The 26,655-nt window shown below is 29.8% G+C and overlaps 2 protein-coding genes across 6 annotated transcripts in view; one reads left to right on the top strand and one right to left on the bottom strand.

Moving 5' to 3' along the window:
* LOC122519926 (tyrosine-protein kinase transmembrane receptor Ror) overlaps nt 1-26,655 on the top strand; it is a 375,163-nt gene that overhangs the window by 82,181 nt on the left and 266,327 nt on the right. The gene's annotated exons all lie outside the window — the stretch shown is intronic.
* LOC122519944 overlaps nt 14,863-26,655 on the bottom strand; it is a 35,804-nt gene continuing 24,011 nt past the window's right edge. For all 3 annotated transcript variants that reach the window (XM_043639777.1, XM_043639784.1, XM_043639794.1), the window contains exons 2-3: nt 19,247-19,383; nt 14,863-18,438 (exon numbers count right to left, since the gene is read on the bottom strand). In XM_043639777.1, the coding sequence (XP_043495712.1) occupies nt 15,724-18,438; nt 19,247-19,383 (2,852 nt within the window). In that variant the 3' untranslated portion in view covers nt 14,863-15,723. The remainder of the gene's footprint in view (nt 18,439-19,246; nt 19,384-26,655) is intronic.

Here is a 26,655-nt window from a genome sequence, read left to right as displayed (position 1 = left end):
TACTCTTTAATGCCACTTAAAGTTTATTATTGGATAATAAAAGGAAAACTAATTATGTAAAATATTAAATAATATAGAAATTTTATATTCATAAAATATTATATACTCTTATTAATTATTATTCTTTATTAGATACTGATTGAACTTAAAAATAAATTATATACGTTGGACGCATATATGAATTAATTAGCTGCGCTGAATAAATCACATTGAACGCGTATATCCGCTGTTCGTTTGTTGAGGATTTTAAAAAGAGATTCTTATTTATTTATTTATTTATGTGAAATTATAAATATCGTTTTTAAATCGAATCGAATTGAGAATTGACGAATATTTCTGTAAATTTTCAAAATCAAAGTGGCATTTCAAAATTATTATAAATTTATTAAACACGCGAGTATGATTTAATATTATTATTTTATTTTTTATTATTATATTTTATCTATTATATATCTTAATTTTTATTTTAAGTTTTAATCTATTATCAAAAACATTACACTTATATAAATATTAAACATACGAGTTACTCGGAGTCTAATTTTGACACGTGATTTTGGTTCTAAAAATTTTGGAAAATTTTCAAGTCCCGAAATATTAGGTTGGTCAAAAAATAATGTCATAATTTTATTACATATACAAAATTTATTTACATTACATAGTAGCCATTTTGTTCTTTACCTGTTTATCATTTTATAAGTAGTTTCATAATGCCATTCATTTAAAACTTGTTATCTTTCTTTGCACAAAATTCAAATATATGCATTTCGCAAGTCTCGATTTTTTCCATCAAGCAAATTTTATAACGAATGTAATACTTACATAAATATTAGGCAGTGTTAAAACAGGTGACTATGCAAAAAAAAACATAAAAAGGAAAATCGAAAATCGTGTTTATCTTCACGTTGTTCATCTTCAAATTCAAACAAATATTACAAAACTTGTCCAAATACAATAAACTCTTTCTTTAAGTTGCACTTTAGATTTCAGTTTACAGATTGTGCATGAGTTTTATTAAAAAAAAAACCATTAGTAATGGTCTTTTACAAAAAAATTCGATATAACTTATTACTCAATCGACCAAAATATTCAACCCAATTCGAGTAAGAATTCTTTTTGTACACTCCTGTAGTAATTACGGATTGAAAAAAAAAGTCATGATGGAAGTTGAATATCGATGGGGGTAGTAGAACTCTTCTGAGTCCTCGAGAGAACCGGCTTCGTTGAAAGCAATCGATTGGCCTCCGAGGAGGTGCTTTTGCTGTTGCTGATATTGCGGCAAGAGAGAAAGAGAGAGAGAGAGAGTGGGAAGAGGAAGGATAGATGAGACGTTTCTACGATACGTCGACGCGTGCCCCGTGGGTCTCCTCGTGCAATAAAACACGGACACCGAGGAGGACGCGTTTCATGCCACGATTCGCATTTATCTAACCGCAATTAGGCGAAGTGCAGCAGTCAGGGTGATTGGTAAAAAAGAAATATCGTTTGTAAGAGTATTTATGCATTGCCGTGTCTCTTTCTATAATACTTAATACTGATCGTAGGATAAAGATTGTGTGTAAGTATGTAAATGATAGGATATTATTGAGTAGTGCAACTTAAGAAAAAGGTATATGATGATTGTTTCCTGTCTAACTTATGTAAATATATACAGGGTGAATCAACTAAAGTTGGTAGCTTAAATATTTTTATTGTTTTTAAAGATACGTCGAATTTTTGAAGGTAAAAGTTGAATGATTTAATGGGGATAATACATTGTCAAATATACATTTTACATGTATGTGTTAAAACACAATGATTATTGGAATTTAAGAATCCTTTTACAAACGATTTTTATGGATGTGACACGTTGTCGTATCTCAAAAAGGAATTTCTCTTTTCGTATTGCACCGGAAAATCTTAGCACACGCTTTTTAATTACTAGATATCCATAGATAAAACGCGCCATCTACAGTACATTGACGCATTGATTAGCATCAAATTTAACATTATTTCATATTTTTTAAAAAAGTCAGTCACCTTTTCGTTTTTTTAAATGGAACCATCATTTTTTGAACACTTACAATGATAGTCCTTTTCATTAAGATTTCAGTGACTATAATTATTCAAATGAAATATTTTTGTTATTTTTAAAGATACGTCAAATGTTTTAAGGAAAACGTTCAATGAGGTTAACACGATGCAAAAAATAGTTTTTTAAATATTCTTGTATATGACTCGTTCTATATTCGGATAAACAATCATTCGGATTACCAATGTTCAGATAATCGAAGATCTGCTGTATTTATCAATATTTAGCTCGGTATAGTATAAAAATTTGTCAGTATTTATAATAAAATATGAGTGTGAATCGTGTATTAATAAATAATTTTTATAGAATCTTTGGGAATATGAAGAAAAAAATATACGATGATTATTTTCAGTTTAGGGTTTCTTCGTTTAATCATTTTTCTGTTCAAAGTATTAATTATTGGACATTTGAGGGTTTTTAAATATTTTTTGTTATAAGTGGCTAGTATATGTGAACATATTATTCAGTATACTATAATTATTAGTCACTATTTATAAGGAAATATAAATATATATGGTGTATTTTTATGTAACCTTGATGCAACCTTATATTAAAGTATTATAAATTGATTTTATGGTTTTAAGGAAGGAAAATTTGCTAATGGGATTGTTTAATCTTTTTTTACACATTTATATATATTAAATATTTAAATTTTATTTCTTATATATAATTATTGAGTCAACATTTTTAAAAATGAATGATAAGTAGATTGTATGAATATTTTGTTCAGTATTAATAATAACTTCTGTATATTTTACATATGTGGTCAGCATGTTTAATAAAATATAATTATGTATTATGCATTAATATGAAATCTCAATGCAACTCTGTATTAAAATACTTTAAACGCTTTTTATAGTTGAATCCTCGATAAATTTTATTACTTTTATTTATTTGGTCAGCATTTTAAATCAGTATTTTATGAATTAAATAATCAGTATATTATATTAATATTTAGTTAAATACAAATAATTTGTATATATTTTAAGTAGAAGATCAATAAATCGTCAGAAATATAAAGCGTCAGAATTAAATATTAACGTAAGCTAATAATTTTTTACTATAATAATAGTTTATTTATATTATGATAATAAATACTGACCACCAATATAAATCATTGAAAAAGTTATTATGATTAATCGTTAAAACAAAATATTAATCACTTATATTACACACTTTATTACATATTATCTATCATTTATTTCCAATACTATCTAAAAATGTTAAACCCATTTGCATCCGTAAGCGAAATAATTCATGCATATATGATGACTATCATTTATCACCGAGCGCGGAATAATCTGCTCACGTCTTGTGAGCAGTATGTAAAACAATTCGGTGCTGTTAAAGCATTATCAGTAAATTTTATTTCTTTATTTGAACCTTTCACAGACCAAAACGATTAATTCTACTTCTAGAATTTTTTATAATTTTACTACAAAAGCATTTAATTTATGATTAACTTTTAGATTTAAAATAAATTCTTTGAATATAATCTAGCCTAACATCATTAAAATGGTTTTCAACTAAACTTTTTATGGTTATTGAATAATAAATTACATGAAAATCTATGTAATTATATGTTTTCTGTACTTTTCGTTTTATGGAATTAATAGATTTCAATATTTTTTATTAGTATTTTGTACAATAATAAATCGGCATACTTTGTTCGATATAAATAAAACATTAATTGTAAGTATTTTATATATAATAGAATGGTCAGAATTTAAATTCGAGATTATGTGTACTAAGCTGTTTTATGATTGTTTCAGGATTTTGTTATGTTTACGGTAAATGAGCATTACAATTGTTTAGACATTTCTAGTCATTGTTAACACTAAATTTATATTTCTAATTTAAATGAAACTTCAAAAACAACTGAGACGTTGAGAACCAGAGTTGACCAATCCACCAACTGTGATTTTGAGAAAAAATAAATAGTTGTACAAATAGAAAGTTGTTCAAATTTTTGTCAAATTTCTTTAAACCAGTTTTGAAAGTTGATCCTCACATTTCTGCCTTCGTACGTTCAATAAGGGACAGATTTTAAAAAATATATTAATTTTATTACCAAATATATATACTTGATACTTTGGGAGAAAATGAGAAAATGTGGGAAATTCTACTCTGGTTCTCAACGCTTCAATTTAATTTAAAAACTAGAAATAAAAATTATTGTAATAAATTCCGACTATCAGTAGAATTTATGAAGCTCGTCTCCGTACTGAGAGCAAACCAGTAAACGATTTAAGAATCTAGAGCAAATAAATATCAGTCCAATAAGAAATTCCATTTGAAAAGAAATATTTCTTTTACGAATCAAACATGAAATCTCGAAACGGAGATAACACGATAGATTTAGCGAATACAAATTACAGTGTTAGTACATGGAATACTTGCTTACTCTTTATCTCAGTGAATCTTTGACAAACTCGAACCAGGATCGAAATATTTTTCAGGTTAACCCTCGTTAACGTGCCGACCAGTTTCTCCTTTTCTCTCTCTCTCTTTCTCATCTTCCAATTAGCGGATGAAGTCTTTCAATTGGAATTAAGTAGTGCTCGTTTTATGGTACGACTTCGGAGACACCTTTTTCATGCTACGTGAGAGAACGATTATATTATAGATAAGACGAGAATTTAATGACCAGAAAATTATTCGAAGACTGCCAAGTTACAAGACATTAATTAAATCCTCCAATGCTATAATGAAACGTAAATCTGAAAATATACGATTAGTATAAAGGAAAGTGCGTTATTATAGCATTCCATTGGTAATTTATTTTTTCCCTTCTTCATTTTTCTAATATAAAACTGACATCTAACGGTTCATGGTTTCATCTACTAGTTGCATCTACTAATTATACAAATGTCTTGAGAGGTTAGGACGCCATTTTGATTTACGAAAATATGATAGAAACGGAAGGCCTGTTTTCGGATTACATTTATAATTTATTTACAATTATATATTTCTACAAGAATAGAAATATTTGAAAGAATTTTACAGTAATTAATGTCAACGAATGGAAGATAGAATTCGTTGTAAAAAGAAAAATAAGTTTGAACATTTATTCTAATTACCAAAAGAATTAATAACGATCTTTAAGCGATTATAAATTTTTTGTAAAGCATTTTCGGACATTAATTTATATGAACGTTTTTGATTTATTTGATTTCATTAATACTTGATTTTAGTTTTATTCTGATTTCTAATAATAAACAGAAACAACATAACCTAAAAATCAAAAGTTTTTTGTCTTTTTGGTAAAAGATTTCTTTAAAGTTGAACCGTTGTATATTGAAATTTATTTGATAAGATATATGTAATATTGATATTCAGTAGTGAGGCTATTTTATTTTTTAAATATTTTAATATAACTTTATAGTTTTCGAAATTATGCGGGTTGGTATATTGGGCTTTCGTAATGGAGGATAATATGGCCCACATACGAAGTTGTTAGAAAATATAAAAGAGATAATTAAGTGTACATTACTGATGGGATTCAAGTTTTACGGTTCAATTCTTGTTACACAAAAGGTAATGTATCAATTAAAAATAATCTAACACTACGCAGTAATCATATTTTATGCACATCATACTATAAAGGAGAAAGGGATGCTTATGACGATATAATATAATATATATTTTATTTAGTTTGTCAGGATGATGGGCGCAATGACTAATTATTAATTGAAGATGAAAGTGTGTGATATATATTTGATCTCACATAAATTCACTTAACATAGGGTTTTCATAATAACATATTTCATATTTCATAATAACAAATAAGATAACCATAAGAAAACGCAAGACATAAGAAGACCCCTCTTTTCATTTTTCTCCGTTCTTATATCTTATCAATTGGTCGTACCCCCGATGGAAGGGGAAAAGAGACGCAGGGCGGTCCTAGTCCTTTTCCGATCCATCATTAATCATCAATCAGTCTTTCTTCTAAGCATAAGTGACGCTTTAGAGTGGGAGTACGTTCAACGGTTCTCTGAATCTCTCAGTTTAGACTACCACGTGTTATTTACTTAAAGACAAATATCAGATCCATCCTCTTAACATATTGACAGCCGGCTTCGCGAAAATGCGGGTTTGTGAATCTGTCACTTGAGCGCCGGCCCCGTGACAACGCGGATCTCTGAGCTATTCAGTGATCAGAAACAAGTGATTAATGTCGACGTTTAGGATTTAAGTGGCCGATACGTTGCCGGCGCTCAGGCTTTAATTGTCTCTTAGGTCGCCGGCTGTCAATGTGCTAAAAGGACCTGATCCCTTAGATTATTTGTCACCATAATACTATAAATCTTCGGCTATCTCCTGTAACTAAGATTGGAGTATCGTATACCTACCTTAAACTAATAATATTTCTTAAGATATTTCTCAGAATCCTAAACTAATAACATTTCCTAAAATATTCCTTACAATACAAAGAAGAATATACGTACGATTTTTGTTCATAAGTAATAAAAATTTAACTCATTTACTTTATTTTTTCAAAAAATAATTTTTTATAATTTTCTTTCGATCAAATCACCCAAAAACTTTCGTCAAAAAAACAAAAATTATTGAAATGACCCAATAAATGACAATAATTTCAAATTATAAAAGCTTTGTGTTTTAATTGAAAAAATGTATATTTTCGAATACACAAATAATTAAAACGTTTCAACATATCTCTCATAGATTAGTTATAAATAAAATCTGTTGACATAATTTTGTCTATATAAAATTATATAATATATTTATTATTTTTAGATTTTTTGTTCAAATTCATAATCTTGAATTTATCTTTCGATCGGAAACCTTTCATTCAATTTAGCATAGAACAACAATAACGTTCGGAGATTTATGCATTCGATAGAATAACCAGAAAGATTTCGTCAGATCGGAATTGCAACAGCTGCTTCGTAGCTTCAATCTCTGGATTGGCGTGGTCTGCACTGTTCTGGCCTGGACTGGGTTGCTGGCTTGGGCTACCTAGTCGAAAGATGGCAGCGTCACGTGCGAACAACCGGCTAAATGGATCGCACGTGCACTTCCAATAACAAGACTTTCAGCTACCATCTCATCTCTTTTTCTCTCTTTCTCTTTCTCTTTCTCTTATTCTATTTAATAGTCTTTCTCTCTTGACAGGTAGTTACAAAATTTTCCGTAAGATTGACGATCCTCTGACGTTAACCAACTTATTCGTTGTAACGTCCTCGAATATTTAATATATATTTTATATTTAATGAAAATTTAATAAATATCCGTCCAATAGAAAAAGATGACAATTTAGCCTCCTCCCCTCTCCTCTTAGTCTTATACTTTAACCGTTTGCATTATAATTATTTTTCTAGTTTGTTCTCTGCTAATTGTAACTGAATTTTTCTAATTTTGACGTTTAGTATCAAAATTTAAATATGTAGTTCATTATTGTAAACATTGTTTTTTTCTATTACGGTACTTTTTAATTGCATATTATAATGCTGAGAAATAAATCTCATATGAATTTTTGAAATGAAACTATTTTGTAATGATTTATTTTGTTCTAGGAGCTCTAAGAAAAATTGTTTTGACACGCCAGAGGTAATTTAAGAGTTTTAGAGAAAAAATAGTCCTTTCACACTAGACGCATGCGAACGAATTTATTTTATGGGGAATTATCGGTGACTACCTCCCTCATGACATTAAAACACTAAAATCTAATTTTAAATTTATAATGTTCTACACTTTTGCTTAAAACTTAGTTAAACGTAAAAAATAATCTTTAATTGCAGATGAAAGAAATACGAAAATAATTTCATTGAATTTAATATACAGAATAAGCAGATTATTTATTTAACAAAACATCTTACAAAAAAGGCTTTAAAAAATATTGATCAAACAAATGGAAATTGATTAGGAATGTCTGTCGGCGAATTTGGGTTGGCAAAATTCCGAAGTATTTTCCGAACGAGGAATTAATACGGGGAATATTCCGTAATCACATCCGTACACCCTCGAAATGTCTTCCTTTTGACCACCATTACTATCACTGCCATTACTATCCAACCATTGGCATCACCATAATCACCACAACCATTGGGGAACAATAACGCTCTTCATCGACATTAATTTCATAACTTGGGACGAAACCACGGAGATTATTAGCTGTCGGCACGAAGAATGCACCTCCCTATCAAGAATGGCTCGTAATATTTGCATAAAGCACGCGAAAGGATCGTAATTGAATCGGGCTGATCATCGAGGAATGAACCACCAACTCATTCCTTTCAAATCACTTGAACGATTTATTCCAAAAACGCGATTCAATAAATTCATAATTTCATATTGAATAGTAATAACAATAACTTAGAATAACCTTCAATACCAGATATTTCTCTTTCTTTCGAATTAATCTCAACATTTCTCATTCTCGTTTCAATTCGTAATTCCGTTCGCTTAATTTCCATTCATTTTCTTCTCTCTCTCTCTCTCTCTCTCACTCTCTCTCTCTCTCTCTCTCTTTCTCTCTCTATTTCTATTTCACGGGTATTTTTTTCGGATCCTTTTTTTCACAGTTTTCACAAAGTGCAGCGAGTAACTGTACTATAGGGTAAACTTGAACACCGGAGCAAGTTAGCAAATATTTTTATTCCGCTTTTAGGAACGCCAGGAAAAATGTTTTTAGGGAAAGGAAAATAGAAGAATAGGAGGAGTAGGGTGAAAGAGGGTCGAGGGTGAAGGGTAGATGGTTTTGGATAAAAGAAAGAGAGAAAATACCGATAAAAACGTAATTGCTGAGGCATCCACGATCGAGTAAATTTATTTTACGCCAAGTATCCTAACAGGAATATTTCACGATTAATTCCTGCCTATTGTTTTTGTTTTTCTTATTCTTTTTCTCTTTTTTTCTTTTTTTCCTTTTTTTCTTTCTTTCTTTTGGTGTTCTTTCATCTTTTTCTAATTTTGTTCTTTTTTTTATGGTAGACTGAAACCGAAACATTCGGATCAAAAAGTCGAAGATCGAGTCGAGTCAGTTTACTCTTCAGAGAATTCTTGAATTCGAAACTTCTGATGGTTGCTGGTACTGTTACTCGATCTCTTCTTTATTTCTTTCTTTCTTTCTTTCTATATTCTTTTATTTTCTTTTATTCGTTCTTTTCTTCCTCTTATTTTCTCTTCTTAGTTTTCTCTTGGGTTCTCGTCAAGGTTTCTTTTCTTTTCGTATAGCCTACCTTTCATCACCTCCTGCTTGGTTGCTTGGTTGGTCTCTATAGGTTGTAGGTATTGTAAGAAATTTGAAACCGTCTGTCTAGCATCTCAAATGAGAGAGAGAAAGAAAGAGAGAATACGCTGAAAGCTTCGCGAAATGTTTCTTGCGATCAAATTGCACTACCGCGTGCGTATCGACGCCATTCGAGAAAATTGCATTTACCCCAAACCCAAGCAACTTCTGGTTGATAATAAAATTCTTCGATGAGATGAAAACGTTCGAATCGGTAAGAATTCGTTCCAGTAAAAAGGAACTTTCTACATTTTTTATAGTTAATACTATTTAAATAATATTATATATAATTATATATATTATTATTATTATTTAGAGATGGGTATATTTAAATAAAATAAGAAATAAAATGTTTGGTTGTCTCTTAAAGTTTCTCGTTTCTTTTTAAGTTAATTTTATACTTTTAATTGTTTTTCATATTGTGTTATTTTATTGATAATTTTATACGATTTAGAGAAATGTAATAAAATGAAATAGATGATATACATGATATAATAATCTAATATAATATGTAAAATGTTCTGTTCCTTAAAGTTTCTTAGAAAAAATTGGAAATTTTTAGGACAACTTATTTTAAGTGAATGAAAAGTGTATGATACTTTTTATTAAATGTATTGTAAAATTTAAATAATATTTATTGTTCATTATGCTAATTGAAAATATAATAATAAGTAATATATGACCTTTCTTTTAGTTTTAAAAAATAAATAATTATTCGATAATGAGAGAAATTAATTTATTAACTGCAATAGTAAATTGGGAAAGGAAGGTTACGTTGTTTAAAGTCAATAATAATTTAGACAGATAATTTTAAATAAAATAACACTTAAACAATGTTTAGTTAAAATTTATTAATAATATGCACTAATTTTTGATAGACGAATAGATTTACTCATTCCAAAAGGAGAATAAACTAACAGCAGAAATATTTGGTAAAATAACTAACCTAACCTTAAAATGAATCTAAAAATATAGGTTCTTGTTTAATCGAGAATTCTCTTATCGGAATAAAATATAACCATACTAAATAAAAAATATTTTTATTACAATTTAATAATAAAGAATATGATAATGTATAAAATTTTCTTAATTTTATTTAGCATTTGTTTTTAAGTGCCAATCAATTTGGCAAATAAGCTAATAATTTTGCATCACTTATTATAAAATATCTAAAACGATAGATTGTTAGGTTATAAATATATATTGATCAATTTAAAAATAAAATATATACACACAGAGAGAAAAAATTTTTTTTTATTTTACCAAATAAAAATCCATATAATAAAAAACTGATTACATGAATGATCTGGTATATAAGGTTAAGCGCCATTTTTACCATAATTAATAGATTCATTAACGTTCATTAACCCGGTAAAAAATATGGAAAAAAAGTTTAATTTGTTACAATTAATTCTAAAACGAGGGATGAGCTTACGCTAAATGAAATATTGCATGTTTCTTTTTTATCTCTAGCAAGATATTAAACGTAGCATAAATAAGAAAAGAAATTGAAAGAAAATTGTTCGCTGATTTAAAACACACTTGCCTAGGTACTGTGAGTTTTCCTTTTTAAATTCGTTCGGAAGTTAACGGTGGACGATGCGAAGTTGAAACGAAAGAGTAATGAAACTGCTGAAAGTACATAATATAAAGTAACGAGAAAACAGGCCAGGCCCGGCGGGTTCGTGAAATTCAGTGAACTTGGAAGTAGATCGTGGAAAATTTTCTTAGCTAGTAGGAGAAGGAACTTGCAGAAAAAACCTACCACGTCAAGAAAAAGAAAGAAAGAAAAAAAACGACATTTTACTGAGGAAAAGTAAATACTTTCTTCGTTTGCAAAGTTTGCCCGATCGGTGAGAGTCAAGTTGCGTCAGAGTTTCCAGCGTTTCCAACGATTACACTTTTTTCTATAAATTATGGCAACAAAAACACAAATACTAAATTATACAAATAAATTCATGGGAATTTTTAATACAATCATTCATTTGAATGAAAATTTTTCATGATTTTTCTTGTATTCTGTGTAATAAATAAAGTGTATAAATGATATATTTTCAAAATATTTACCAAACCCTGATGAAATTTTGACGAAACCCTTTTTTTCGTAAAAGTGAAAAAATTTTTAGAAAGAACAATGTCACAACCCTTATCCAATAAATATAAAGATTTACAAAAGTATTTATAAAACTAAATAAAATGGAATAAAATGAAAGAACAAGTAGAGAATAACAGAGGTAATATTTACAAAAATTGGAAATAGGTTCAAACTTTCAATCTCGAATAAGATGTCAGAGTTCTGAGTAGGAAACAGAATTAACCTTCGCTTCTAGTCCACGTATTTCTCTTAAGAGTGTTAGTCACGTCGCTAGTCGTCATAGAGACAGACAAAACGTCATCTTCTCTATCCATTTCTCTTTCCTTCTCTCTCTCTCTCTCTTTCTCTCTCTTTCATTCTCTATCTTTCTCTCTATCTCACTCTCACTCTCATTTTCACTCGACTCGACGTCGTCTCGTAAATTAGTTCCCAGTTAATCGGTTACGGCGTTAACATCGCGGGGTGTAGGGTTGCAAGGACGAGTCTTCCGCGAAAGGGATAATTTGCATTTTAATTGCACCATCCGAACGTCCTCCCTTCGAAACGCTCGCGCGTTCACCCCCTTTCACCCCTTTCTCGTCTTCCTAGCTGACACTAAAACGAGTCGGCGTGCATTGTGCTTTCCCTTCTCTTCTTGCAAAAATAATGTTCCCATTAAAATTGAAAGTCATACTTGCTTTCCCTTCCACCCTTTACCCCCGACCACCACCCTATCACGGCCTTCTCTCATTCTACATTCCAATGCATACGTCTGTGTGTTATCTGAATACGTGGCTCTGTGTTTCTGTGCATTTGTTGGGTATACGAATACGTATCTGTGTTTCTGTGTATTTGCTCTTGAGTATCTGAATACGTGTCTGTGTTTCTGTGCCCGTGTCTATGAAAAATACGCATATAGCTAAGCCGTGCACGTATATATATATATATATACACACACACATATATACAGAGAAAGAGAAAGGATATATATAGGGGTGAAAAAGAGAAAGAAAGTATTTTACAAGCATGGCTCAAATCTTTTCCAGCATTCATCCTCCTCTGGACTTCTATCGATCGTAATTTAATTTACAACGATTCCGATAATGGTACTTTAAAGGCGAAATCTTTTCTGGACGACTCATTCGTTCGTTCATTAAACTTTTTATGAGGTATTATTTGGGGTTGAATTTTGCGAGATTCTTCTTACGTTGATTTTGATTTTAATATATAAATCTATAAAAAAATTATAATTATTATATTATTATATTTATTTTCTTCTTTTTTTTTCGTTTTCTTTCTTTATTTTTTTTCTTTTTACTTTTTATTTTTTTGTTTTCTTTTTCTTTTACTAGGCTGCTTTATTTTTTTTTATTTTTTATTCGTCGGGTTACCAGATGAAGAATAACGACGGTGGTAAGGGCGGTGAAAAATTTTCATAAGGGATCTTCATGAATTCTACTCCCTGAATCCTATTTTACGCCATGGGCTGTTATTATACGATGCATAAATTTTGAGAATTCTTTCGAAAGGGGAGAAGGACGTGAGAAAGAAGTTTTGGGAAACCAATCGATATATTTTGTGAACGAAGCTAAAAGTGAAGAATTTATTTCATCGTCTTTCTTTTATTTTTATTTTCTTTCCCTTACAATTGGATCTTCTTTAAATTTGTTGTTTTACGATGAATAAATTTTGAGAAATTTTTCTATAAGTGGCAAAATGTTTTCAAATATTCGATCGGTAATTTTGAACGAAGTTGAAGGTTAAGAGTTTATTTCATTGTCTTTCTTTTATCTTTTTATTAATTTTGTTGATCTCGTATCAAAAAGCGTGGCTCGTTAAAAGTTTAAAAGTAAAAGGCAAAAAAGAAGCAACGTAAAACATATAATAATAATAATTCTTTTCCTTTCATTATTATTTGATATTTTTATTTTTGTGTATCGTATTTTATTTCGTTTTGTTTCTCTTTTATTAATTTCAAGTTCCTGTTCATAATTAATAAAATATATAAATAAGCAAATATTCAATAAAAATAAATGCAATGTTTCTTGTTTTTGTTCGAATTACAATAAAATCTTCAAACTAAATTTATTCAATTCCAGATTATTGATTCTCGAAAACTTTCAGCACAATTTGTTCCAATTTCGAACAAAGCTGCTAGTAAATAATTTATTTCTCGATCAAAAAATAAATCTACTTTTTCTTGTTTTTTCAGATTACAATAAAATCTTCAAACTAAATTTATTCAATTCCAGATCATTGATTGTCGAAAATTTTCTGCACAATTTGCTCCAATTTCGAACAAAGATGATAGTAAATAATTTATTCTTCTTTCTTTCTTTCTTTTATCTTTTTATTTATTTTTTGAATTTTGTATAAAGAAAACGTGGCTTGTAGAAAGTTTAAAAGTGAAATTTGAAGAGAAAGTAATCTGAAATGTATAATAATTATTCGTTTCTTCTCTTTTATTATTATTTATTTATTTTTACTATATATTTTTATTTATTTGTTCTTTTTTGTATTACTTTTATTACTTTTAAGTCTCTACCTAAATATAAAAAAAAATAAATCTATTTTTTTTCTTATTTTTATTTTTTTAAATAACAATAAAATCTTCAAAATTAATGTATTCATTTTCAGATAATTGATTCTCAAAAAGTTTCTACATAATTTGTTTCAATTTCGGATAAACAGTTGCAATTATCTTTTTTATCTTTTTATTTCTTTCTTATATTTTGTTAAAAAATGTTGCTCGATAAAATCTTTATAGGAAAATGTAAAGAAAAAAAAAGCAACATAAAACGTATAACAAAAATTCTTTTCTCTTTCTTCTTTTTTGTTATTATTATTATTATTATTATTATTATTATTATTATTATTATTATTATTATTATTATTATTATTATTATTATTATATTTTATTGTTATTATTTTTGTGTATCTCTTTTCTTATATTATTTAGTTTTGTTTTTCTTTGATTAATTTCAAGTCCTTAAGCATTATTCTTCGTATACTCATAATGAAGCGGAAGGAAAACTTCCGTAGTGAAACTTTCAACGAAACTTTTAACGCCACTCTCTTGAACTTTTCAAGCCGGATGTTCGGCAACAACTTCTACGCATAAGTACTCCTTCACGTCGTTGAACATTAATAAATTTCCTATGTAACTCATGGACCGATTTTATCCTTCTTCTCGATTAGATGAGCTCGAAATTATCGATGATCAGGATTATCGTACAATCATTAAATTGTAGTCAAACTTTGTATTATTGAACGACGATATCGATCAGTGTTACAACGAGAAGAATTACAAATTGTAAGCAATTTAATTGTTTGATTAAGAACAATAACAAAATAATAAACTAAATTAAACTAATAAAATACTAATTTTCTTTCTTTTTTTCTTTCTTTCAAATAAAAAATAAGAAAAGTAATTTTAATTATAGTAATTATGTAAGATACAAATTATTTTCATTTTTATTATTATTGTTATTTGTTTTTAAATACTTTAATATGATTAAAACGATGGATAAACTACGCATAAATACATAGAATTTTCTTGATAGAAAATAATATTAAATTGTATGTTTCGACCTACTGATAAACATTCACGCGCACATACATATACTATATATTACTTACATTTATGAATATAAATATATTACATTTTATATATGATCAAATTGTAAAGTTTCAAAACACGTTTTTGCAGTCGTTTCAATACATAGGTCTTTGACCTATTCCGCAGGTGCATTCATATTTTACACAGTAATTCATACGCGTTCTCGTTCACATTACTAACACACATACACGCACACGCATACATGCACAAATGTAATGATTCACTTATATACGAAGGTGATATTACCATTGGAGACTAGTTTTATGATTCATTTCTAAGAGGTGCGTTGATTTTATGATACACTTGGTCACAATTTCACTCAGAGTTATACGTACGCGTATACACAAACACACACACACTAACATACGTATACTCGGTGAGTTAGTTTCGGAAAATGACGCGTAGTTTAGTTGAAGTTTCCCTACTCTGTAGAATTTATCGTGGTCCCATTCGGTGTCGCAGTTGCGAACGAACCCGTAGATTTGAATTTCGAATGATTTCCAAGTTTCCTGGTAGACCATACCCCTCCTTAACCTATATTTCACAGTTTTCAGATTGAATTCATGACGAGACTGTTTGAGTTCATTCCGTTTCCTGTGGTATTTTGAATTTAACGAATCACCTTTACCTACAACGTTAAAGATCTTATCTCACTTTAAGAATATACAGAGAACCTTTAAACCCGTATACTCGGCCTCGAATCGAAATCAAACACAACCGTTACCCCAACAAGCACACCAGGGAACGTTTCCACTACTTGTGCTACCTTTTCTAGATTTAACAGCAACATTATTGCCTTCTTTAATCTGCACAGAATGAATTATTTCTTTTTCCGATGTAGTCGTAGTTAGACCATCTGAATATTTGTCTTTCGATGTTTCTAAACTACCACTTCTCGTTGTTTTGATTGATGTTAACGACGGTCGTTTTTTTGGATTGAAATAAGTTGATATTCGTCTTACTTGATCTTTTCTCGGTGAATCTTGTCCCGAGGATGATGATCTACTCTCGTTTTTATCCTCAAGGGCATCTGATGTCGTAGTTGTCGTGATACTCAGTTTCCTAGCTCTTTGACGTACCACAGATTTGCCTGGGGATTCAGGCATTTCTGTTGATGTTACGCTATTCTGTTTTTTCAATTTTCTTTGAGCTAACGGTGAAAGAGGTTTCGTACCGAGTTTATCCTTTTTCATTGTTCGTTTGCGTCGTTGTCCGCTCGGTGAGTTCGGTATACTGATATTATTTTCCTCTTCTTGATGATGCAGACAACTTTGATCATCCTCGATATGAGAATCACCGTCTATTGATGTTTGTGTTTGGGCTGGTACCTTCTTTGTATTTTGATCATAATACATTTGTAAAGTGGGACAAACGTGAGCCGGTCCAGCTGGGACGAATGGTATATTTTGATAAAGATTTTGATTTTGTAGATAGCGTGTTGCATTTATTCTTCTTAAAGTATCCAGGTCGTAGGGCATCGCTGATGGTAATAGTGCATGGGGACTTGGTCTTTCAAAAGAGGTTACTTGGAAGTCTTGTGTTGTTGTAGAAAGATTTTTATTTGGGATCAATTGATCGGTAGGAATCAACAATCGATTCTGATCGGGTACTAAATTTCCTTGCCTTCTACGATATCTTTCACAAGGTCTAAGTCCTCGAGTAAAGCCCAATGGTTGCTGTGGTGGTTGTGGTGGTGGCGGTGAACTTGGATAACTGTAATTTATATTGTTTTCACTGACTTGAACGGAAAGTGGTTTGGTTATCGAAGAATTTTGATCGGAAGACTCCAAAACGTTTCGTTCAATATTCCTGAGAAATGGATTCGTGAGAATTCTGTAATCCATCGATGGTAATTGTGGAATTTCCGGAGTATTCGCGTTTCTTTCACGATCGTGACGTGGAATTTTTAATGTAACATTTAAGTGAGATCTATAAGCCTTAGTCGAAGATGATTCGTTAGTTAAATTGTCTAAAGTATTGTCGCTCATAGTCATTGTCTGTCCTTTCTCGTTGTAGTTAATCTTTGTCAAGGGTTTCAAATCACTGCTTAAATCCTGGCAGGACATTGATTTAGTTAACTGATTGATCGGTATAGGCTTGACGCTTTCAATCAACAGATTGTCCGTACTTAGATACACGTTTCTCTGTGGATCTTCCTTCTCTCGGTAGAAATTATTTCCATAGGAAACTGCACCGTTTACGCAAACGTCAATGGAACCCTTTAACCCTAACAATTGATTGCTTTCACAGATCACCGTAGACCCGGTTTTGCCGCTACTGGAACTAGTTCCAGTTCCAAAGTAATTAGAACCACAAACGGTAGGTGATTCCTCGTCCAATAATTTCTTCGATTTCGTCGTTGCTAATGGGGCAAAAAAGTGTTTCGGTTTTTCCGTACCATCGAACGCATAAGTTTCATCGGAATCCTTTTCTTCGTTATTTTCGATATTCCGGTAACCATTTATTTTTTCATTTTCAATATTTTTCTCACAGGATGCATCGATATCATCCCAAAGGTTACCCAATGATACTTCTTTTTGTTGTCTTGGAATGTACGCATGTGAATTTTCAAATAATCTTAAAGCAAGTTGGTTCCCTTGCTTCTGTTGCTGCTGTTTCGAATCATTCAAGTTTCTCTTTTGTCGTATACTAGCAGTGTTCGTGAAACTTTGATAGTTTCCAACTGCGTGACTCTCTAAGTGCTGCTGTTGCTGCGAGCTTTCTACGTTTGCCATTCTCATAGTTGAATTTGGTACACTACTGCTAGCCAATACATTCGGATAACTTGGCAATGCCGTTGACTCCGAAAGCAGATTGTTTTGCCAACCAATCGGTGGCATGTGGATTTCCGGTATTATTTTATCGTTTATTGGATTTAATATTGGGGAGTCCAGTGTTCCTAAAGGAATCAATGGATCCGCGTAAATAGCTGGACAAAGAGATGGTAAGACGGTTGACAAGTTACTACCACCTCGTATCAATGAATCCACTGTACTTGTTGGACATGGATATTCGGGAAAGTAATTAGGGTCTGTATAACTTTGACTAGAATCGTAACTACCCGGATAAAAGGGTATATTGTCGTGTAACTTTCTAGGTTCTATCAATCTAACTTTAGACTTTTTTTGACTTTCTTCACTCATTATTGTTGTTTCTTTTTTATCTTTTTCTTTTTTTAACTCTTCTTCTTCATCGACAACCGAAAGATCATCAAAATCAACGTGCAATCGATGTAAACTGTTATTGTTCATCTTTTCCGTCGATATTTTCTGATTCTCAGCATTCTCTAATTGTTCTTCCTGATCGTGCTCCTGCGTTGTCTTTTCGTTACCATTTTGAATTTTCTCAGGCTCTTCCTCTTCTTGCTCGTTCTCCTCGGAATAATCCGAATGTAGCACGTCATCATCTTCTTCAGAGCGATCCTAAAACGTTCGTTCAAGTATCTCATTAATAACTGTCCAAGGAATCCTTGGTAAATGAAGTACTTAAAAACGTAATCATTTCTGAGGTTATATATATATATATAAATTTTAATAATTAATTAAATTAAATAATAATAATAATAATAGTTATATAATATTATTAGAGTTTATATATAATAATTATATAATATATATAGGGTGTTTGTGTGAGGTTTTTTCGTACAAACGTTTAGTGCGTATACTATGATCAAAAATAAGAAAATAATGTATAATAAATATAGTTTATTTAACGTTTTATTCAAAAGTTATAACATCAATTGTAAAACTATCTAAATGTATTGCTCAAAATGCTACACATCTGCGCGAATAAAAGTTTGATACTGTTGTAGTATGTTGTCTATGACATGCCAAATTTCTTATAAATTTCTATTAATTTCTGCAACTGCATCCTTAATACGTTATAAAATAACAAGTGTAATTATCTTAGTTGTGTAAATTTCTTGTTTTAGTTTTCTCCAGAAATAAAAATCTAATTGGATGAGGTTAGGTGATCTTGGCGGCCAAGATATTGTTGAATTACATCAAGATAGTAAACAACATACGCAAAACCGTTAAACATTATATTTGAGCACCAAATTTAAACCAGTTTTATAATTGATGTTATAACTTTTTAATAAAGTTTTAAATGATCTGTGTTTATATAACATTTTTGTTTTTTTCTTTGAAAGTGGAATATTCTTACAACGTTTCTACGAAAAAACCACAAACACCTCGTATACATAGATACATACAAATATAGAACACGTACCTCAGATTCGTCGCTTTCAGTACGATTCTTTTGTCTCTTCAGTATCTCCTCGAGCTTATCGTACTCATCCCGAAGGCTCCATATCTCTCTGCGCAGCTGTTCGTTCTCCCTTCGCAATTTCTTTATATCGTTTTGACCTAAAAGAAGAAGGAACAAAAGCAAAGAAAATGATTTAACGTCTTCAATCAGGTATAGGTCCGGAGTGACCAATTTATGGCTTTCATATTTGAACAAATATTTACGAATGGTCGTGTAATTTTTGTTTATTTATAAAATTATTACCGCACGAATGTTGACAATTAATAAAATAATATATTATTAATAATTAATACAAATATAATTTATAAGCAAATTGTATGTCATATATTATAATGAAAATGTTCAACTTTTTGGCTTCCACATTTGCAGGAACAAAATCGACTCAAACCGCGTAATTTTTTTTAGATAAAAATAAAATATTACAATTAGTCACACGATTTTCAAACAAAAATAAATAACAAAAATATAATTAAGAAAAGAATTATAATATGTAATGCATAGCTAACAATTTGTAAAAATATAATAAATAAATAATAGATTATATAAATATAATTACTAAAAATTTTAATATATTCTGCTATACAGCAATACCAAAAGTACTACCTCAATGTTTTAAAAAAGCTTTCAAATAATTTATATATTAGAATGTAATGATTAAAGTGTTAAATATTGCCAGAGGTAAACCATGAATTGGACATCCCTGGACTATCATCTCAAATGAAAAAAAGTAAGAAAGAGAGCAAGTTTCATCTCAAAGATTCGTATCTTTATATCTTTTTTTTTTTGCTTTCATTCTTTCACGCGAAAATCACTTAATCACTAGCACTAGTCGAGTCACTGAGGGCTGCCTAGTACACCTATTGAATCGATCGATCATTGGTCAGCAAGGGAGAACAATCTCTAGGCTTTGAGGAGCTTCTCTCTCGCCTTTCCCCTCTCCCCCTTTTGCCACCCCCACATCCCCTAGTCTCCTTCCTCCTCCTATTCCTCTTACTCCTCTTACCGTTCGCCTTTCTCGTTGGTGCGTTCGCGCGCACATGTGTCAAGGATCGAGTGATAAATCACCGCGGTGCTGGACCTTCCAATTACTTAACTCAGCGCGAAAACGAGTAAAGTTCTCTCGGACGTTACGTTCTCAGATCGAATTTAATATACCGACATGCTCGTCTTCCTCGGGAAAATCGAAACTGAGAATCGTGAGAAACGATTCCTTTCAATAAAGTTGACTAGATCGATAGAGGTATATTATTTAATAAGTATATCTATAGAGAGAGAGAGAGAGAGAGAGAGAGAGAGAGAGAGAGAGAGAGAGAGAGAGAGAGAGATTTCATATCTTTTAATATATATTAAGGTTTTTGAAATATTATTATAATATATTTTCTATTCTTTTGTTAAGCATTGAATCGAGATATAGTACTATTATTAATTATACTTTTTAATAATTTAAATTTTATTGATTAAATAAATCAAATAATAATAATAACAATAATAATATAATAATAATATATAATAATTATATAACATAATATATATTATATAAATATACAATAATAATTATTATTAGTATTTTGTGTTAAAATTTTGTTCTCTTACTGTTCTGCTTTTTTTTATATCCCTGTCATAGTATCTCCTATAAAATCTTTCATACCGTATTAATTCGACGAATAATTTCGTTCCTGCTTTCGATTCACGAATCCTTTTATTATATTCTTTTTTTTGTATTTTTAATTTTCTTTTTTTTCCTTCTTTTTTCAATACGAATGCTTCCTATCCGTGTGAACGTTTTCGTGCGTGTTTGTGTGCGCGCGATAACAGCCGACCAAAAACGAACCGCGAGCGCGCATAACAAGAAAAGCCATGTGGTAAATCAGGATTAAAACGAAGCTTAGCGAGGTGCGAGATTTAAATAAATTAAATCCTTCCAGAGGTTCATAAATTCGGATTTCCCGCGCGGACACGAACGCCCATTCGGATCCTATTAAACCTCGAACCATCCATCCTATCTTCGTGAAATCGTTCTTCTTCCACATACCCCACTCTTACCCTACCCCTTTTCATCCCTCATTTTCTCTTTATTCTTCGTTTGTTCTTTTTGATTATTCCTTTTATTTTTTAATCTTTCTCTTTTGTTTTTGTTTCATTTTAATATTTCAATATTTTATTTCGTATGAATCTTTTGTATAGTTTATATCGTTTTATATATATTTTATTTTAAATATTATTTATTTTTTACTATTACTCTTTTTGTTTTAATTTTAAAGTTTAATATTGAAGTAATTTTTCGTGTTGATCATTATAGAAAGTACTTTACACATAATACAATGCTTATTTTATTATTACTCTTTTATTTTAATTCTATTATTTATTGTTGCTTTAAACTTTTGTACGAATTATTACATGGGATGTCCAAAAATTGTCTTTCTCGAAATGAACAATAAATAAAATTGCTTTTTTATAGGTATTTTAAATTGTGGTATTTTTAACCTGTACATTTTTAACATCATGATAATTGAAGATTTATATCTTCAAATGAAACATTACTTTCTATATTTTTAATTTAAGATTTCTGTCGTACATTTCACTCTCTATTTTAATATATTTATTTAATTATTTATTTATTTATTTATTTTTAATTAAATCGAATAAACACGCAATTTGAGTTATTATACCAACAGTTTTTATTTTTAATCTAAATATATTTTTAATATTAATTCATCATTCAAACATTTATGAATGTTTTGAAACAACATCTTGGAAGTTAAATTATATCTCATTACTCTTTCTACAAATCTTTTTAAAATTCATGACAAGATAAATTAAGAAAAAAGAACCAATTCTTCGTCTAACCAAACTCCGAGTATATTCTTATTACATCAATCCATCTTTGAACTTGAACCCATCGTTTTGGTAGCCTCGAGGAATAGCAATAACATTGGCTTGTTTACATCTGACCGTACGCGTCGTATTAATTATTTGCTTGTTTGTTTGTGATAAAATAAAGGATAAAGGAAAATGATGCTGCTACTCTTGATGCGGAAAAAGGAACCCGTACAGAGATTCTCGAAAATAAGTGCATAAACAGAAACGGCGTATATTAACTTTAGAGTTTGCATATTAAAATAGAGAACGAACGAACGAACGAGCCAGAGGCAAAGGGTATAAAAGAAGAAGGAATATAGAGGAGAAAGAGAAGAAGAAAAAGAAAAAAAATGAGGTAAAGGGTAGGGATGGGTGGTTATATTGGTGCGGGAAGCAGAAACAAGATCACAGGTACGAATTCTCTTGAGGAGAGCTTCATCCTTCGAGTTTTTCTCGTAATCTCTCACGTGTTCTCCTCCTCTTTCACTCTCTCTCTCTCTTTCTCTCTTCCTCTGTGTCGTTCTCTTTTGCGATGACGATGTTGATCAAAGATAAACTCCAGAGACATATTTAGTTACCGACGTAACTTTCAAACTTTGAATTCCTTTTCGAACTTATCATTTATCTTTCTTTTATAAGAAGGAAATAGACTGTATCTGAGTTATCAAACGAAAACCTCTCGAAAAGGTTTGCTTTTCTTTTTACCTTCCTATCTTTTTCTTTTTTTCTATCTTTATTAATTTTTTTCTTTCTTTTCTCTCTCTCTCTCTTTATGTTTTTCTTTCTCTGTCTTTTCGTTTTTCCTTATTTCTCTTTATCTGTGTCTTTTACACATATATTTAACTATATTTACTCATTCACTTACTATTACTTTCCACCTATTTCTCTCTATATATATGTATATATTTATATATATATTTCTTTATATTCTTTTCTCTCTCTTTCCCTCTTTGTATCTCTTCATGTCTTTTTCACTTTCTCTCTTATTGTTAGTTCATTTCTCTATCTGTCTTTCTTGTTTTGAGTTGTATATTCCATTGTAGTAGACTTTGAAGTAGAACTCAGGATTCTCTTAGGATATTGAAAAGAATTTGTTGGTATAATTCAGTTTCCAAGTAACACGGATCCTGTAGTTACATTCATTAGGAAAAAGAAACGTTCTTTTCGATCGATTTCTTATATCTTCTCTCTTTCTCTCATTTATTCACTTACTTATTCACTCAGTTATTCTCTCTCTTTCTCTTTTTCTCTTTTTCTTTCTTGTTTACTCACTCACTCATTTTCTCTCTTTTTTATTCATTCACTTATTCTCTTTCTTTCTTTGCTTTGCCTGTCTTTTTCTTTCTTTTACTTTTATTTATTTTTACAATATTATTGTTGGAACGTATCGTTTCGGAAAGACGTGTTTTTTCCATTCATCATTATAATCGACCATTAATAATGCGAATGATCAGGGAGATAAAAAGATATAGATAAAAAGATATAGATAAAAAGAGATAAAAAGAGAAAAGAGAGAGAAGAAGAGAGAGGAATAATGTTGGCACTTTAGTAGGAAGATCGAGGGTATTTCGATCCTCGATGGTTAAACGAGAGGCAATCCACATTTGGGATGATTCATAGGTAGACGATGATGATGATGATAAACAAATGGAGCGGTAGAGTGCTAATCCACAATGTTGGCAGTAAACCAAAACGACCATTAAACGCACTTCCAATGGATGGAATGCTCTGCCGCAACGATAAAATTTGAAAGAAGGAGGGGGAGGTGTATTTTACTTTTCATTCGACACGGTGCTTTTCTACGTTTAATGCCTTTGATTAATCCTATTGCTATGATTTTTATTATTATTTTCTTTTTTTTAAATATCTTTTCGTTTTCTTTTTTGGTGCATTTTTGTTTCTTCTTTCTCTCATTTCTTTTGATCAATCGTTTAATTTTATTTTCTCTTAAGTATGGAAATTTTATTGGTTTTGAAGAATATAATTTGACTGATATTTATTGGGTTTATTTTCTTTAATTTATTATTATTTATGATAATCATTTTTTTTATTACAATCAATATATTAATAATTTAACACTATTATTATTATTATTATTTTCATTATCAATATATATAATATATAGTATTATATAATTTATTATAATATATTTTTTATTATATACATATAACAAAAAATATAATAATACTATAGTATATTATATTATAATTATATATTTATATCTAATAATATATATATTATATTTTATATATATTTATATATAAAGAATATAGTTATTATCATCATTAGGAAATTTTAATAATTGCGAAAACATCTAAAATTTTACTGTTACTTATAGGATCAGCATGTGTGTGAGCGATTTTGGTTAGTATATTTTTAATAAATAGTCAAAACTTATAATAACATATTAATATTTATCCTATATAAGCCTTGAAGCAACTTTGATGCAACCCTTTAGTACTGACCATCTATTTCAAACACCAACAAATTAATACTTATATCGACCTAAATATTCATATGTATTGACACCATTCATTTAAATAAAATACTGATTAAAATTGTTTAAAAATATTATCCAGATAAATACAAATGTGAACATTTCTGTACAATATGTATGTCGCAGGGAAATAATGAAAATGGAGATTTGATCAAATCTCTAATGTAGATGATCAATTCACGGAAGATGTAATAACAACTCTGTGGGGTGATTTTCCTGAAGAAAGTAAGTGATTTGATCAAATTCCTTAATTGTTTTAGTGAAAAGATGAAATAAACAAGTCAGGACTCGCATAGTTCTATGAGAAGCCACAAATCAACAACGTGTTTTAATAAAAATGATGAAAATTATTATTTATTAATTACATTCATTAAAAATGTTTAAAATTTCACTAAAAATATCCTTTTTGTTCTCAAAATTATCAGCTTAAGTACTTATTTCTTTTGTTAATTAGTTTCGAATAAATAATTTGTGTTTCAATGACTATTGTTGCATTACCTATCCCAGATTTAATAATACATGGTTTACTAAATAAATACTTTAAATATCTAAACAATATTATTTCATCTTTTCGCTAAAACAGTTAAATCAAGAAGAAATCACCCCACAGAATTGTTTTAACATCTTTCGTGAATTGATCATCTACCTTAGGGATTTGATCAAATCTCCATTTTTATCATCTCTCTGCAACATGTATACTAGTACGCTTATGCTTAAAGCAAGACAAGCTGATGGCATATTGCCGGTGATAGACGGTTCATCGCGTTAATTACTAGTTCATTCGAGGTCTGGTAAACTGGACAGACGATAACCAAGAGTGAGAGAGAGAGAGAGAGAGAGAGAGAGAGAGAGAGAGAGAGAGAGAGAGAGAGAGAGAGAGAGAGAGAGAGAGTGCTGGTAGATATAATCGAACGTGACACCGACGTCCATCCGTCCGTTGCCAGCCGGCCAAAATTAGATCAAGTCAATATCCCATGTAGATTATCACTAACAGACCGAGCTCTCCTACACTGGGAGCCAAAATTGCCCAAAGTAGTTGCGTGGCTGCTTCTGCTTTTGCTTCTATTGCTGCTACTAGGAGCACACCAGGAAGATGCAACAGCAAATCATGAGATTTATTATCGTGAAAATTCGGTGAAAATTATGCACGATCTTCTCGACCTCCAATTTCAGTCTATTACTATTTTCGAGCTAACTAATACCAAAAGAAATTTTCTTTGCTAAAATAAACGAGAGTTTATCACGTTGTTTCATTAAAATATGGATTTTTATGCACTTTAAATATGCGAATGATTTATTGAATTTTTAGCTTGTTGAATTTCGTGTCAAAATATGAGGAAACATTCATATTTTTAAAGAAATTTTTGATACACTTTTTTTCGGATAATGTTTTCTTTTTCTTTTTTCAATATTTAGGTACAGTAGAAAGTAAATACATAAAATGCGGTGGAAATATTTCAAACACCTCAAATTTGAAACAGGTTTAGGTTTTATTTTATGTTATGTTATGAATTCAAATGTTTTACAGTATGATATTATTACTAATGTGTGTCTAAACATTATAGTTTGTTTTCATAATAATGATATATCTCATATCATAATGAGATTTCAACATAGTATTAATTGCTTATCTATTCCAATTTCAATCAAATTTACCAAATTTGATTAATGATAACCAAATTAATCATACATATTTGCATATGTGCTTATTAATTAATATTGTATTATTAATTTAAAATATTAAAATATGCTTTAGTATAAAAATCTGCAGTTTATTTCTAACAATTTTGTATATATATTTATTTATTTAATTCCTGTGTGTAAACACCAATGATAAACAATCATTGTCCTACAGTATATTAAAAACCTAATATTCCATATGAACTATCATAAATGCAATATATTAAATATCAAATTTATTTGACTCTAAAAAATTAGGCTACACATTAATAATCTTCCAAATATCAAAAACTGTGTATCAAATTCACTATACTTATAAAATAGTATAAATCTC

Source organism: Polistes fuscatus, unplaced genomic scaffold, assembly GCF_010416935.1.
Source record: "Polistes fuscatus isolate 324 unplaced genomic scaffold, CU_Pfus_HIC Scaffold1, whole genome shotgun sequence".
Lineage (NCBI taxonomy): Eukaryota > Metazoa > Arthropoda > Insecta > Hymenoptera > Vespidae > Polistes > Polistes fuscatus.
Note: the sequence above shows the minus strand (reverse complement) of the source record. Positions and strands in the feature narration are given on the sequence as shown.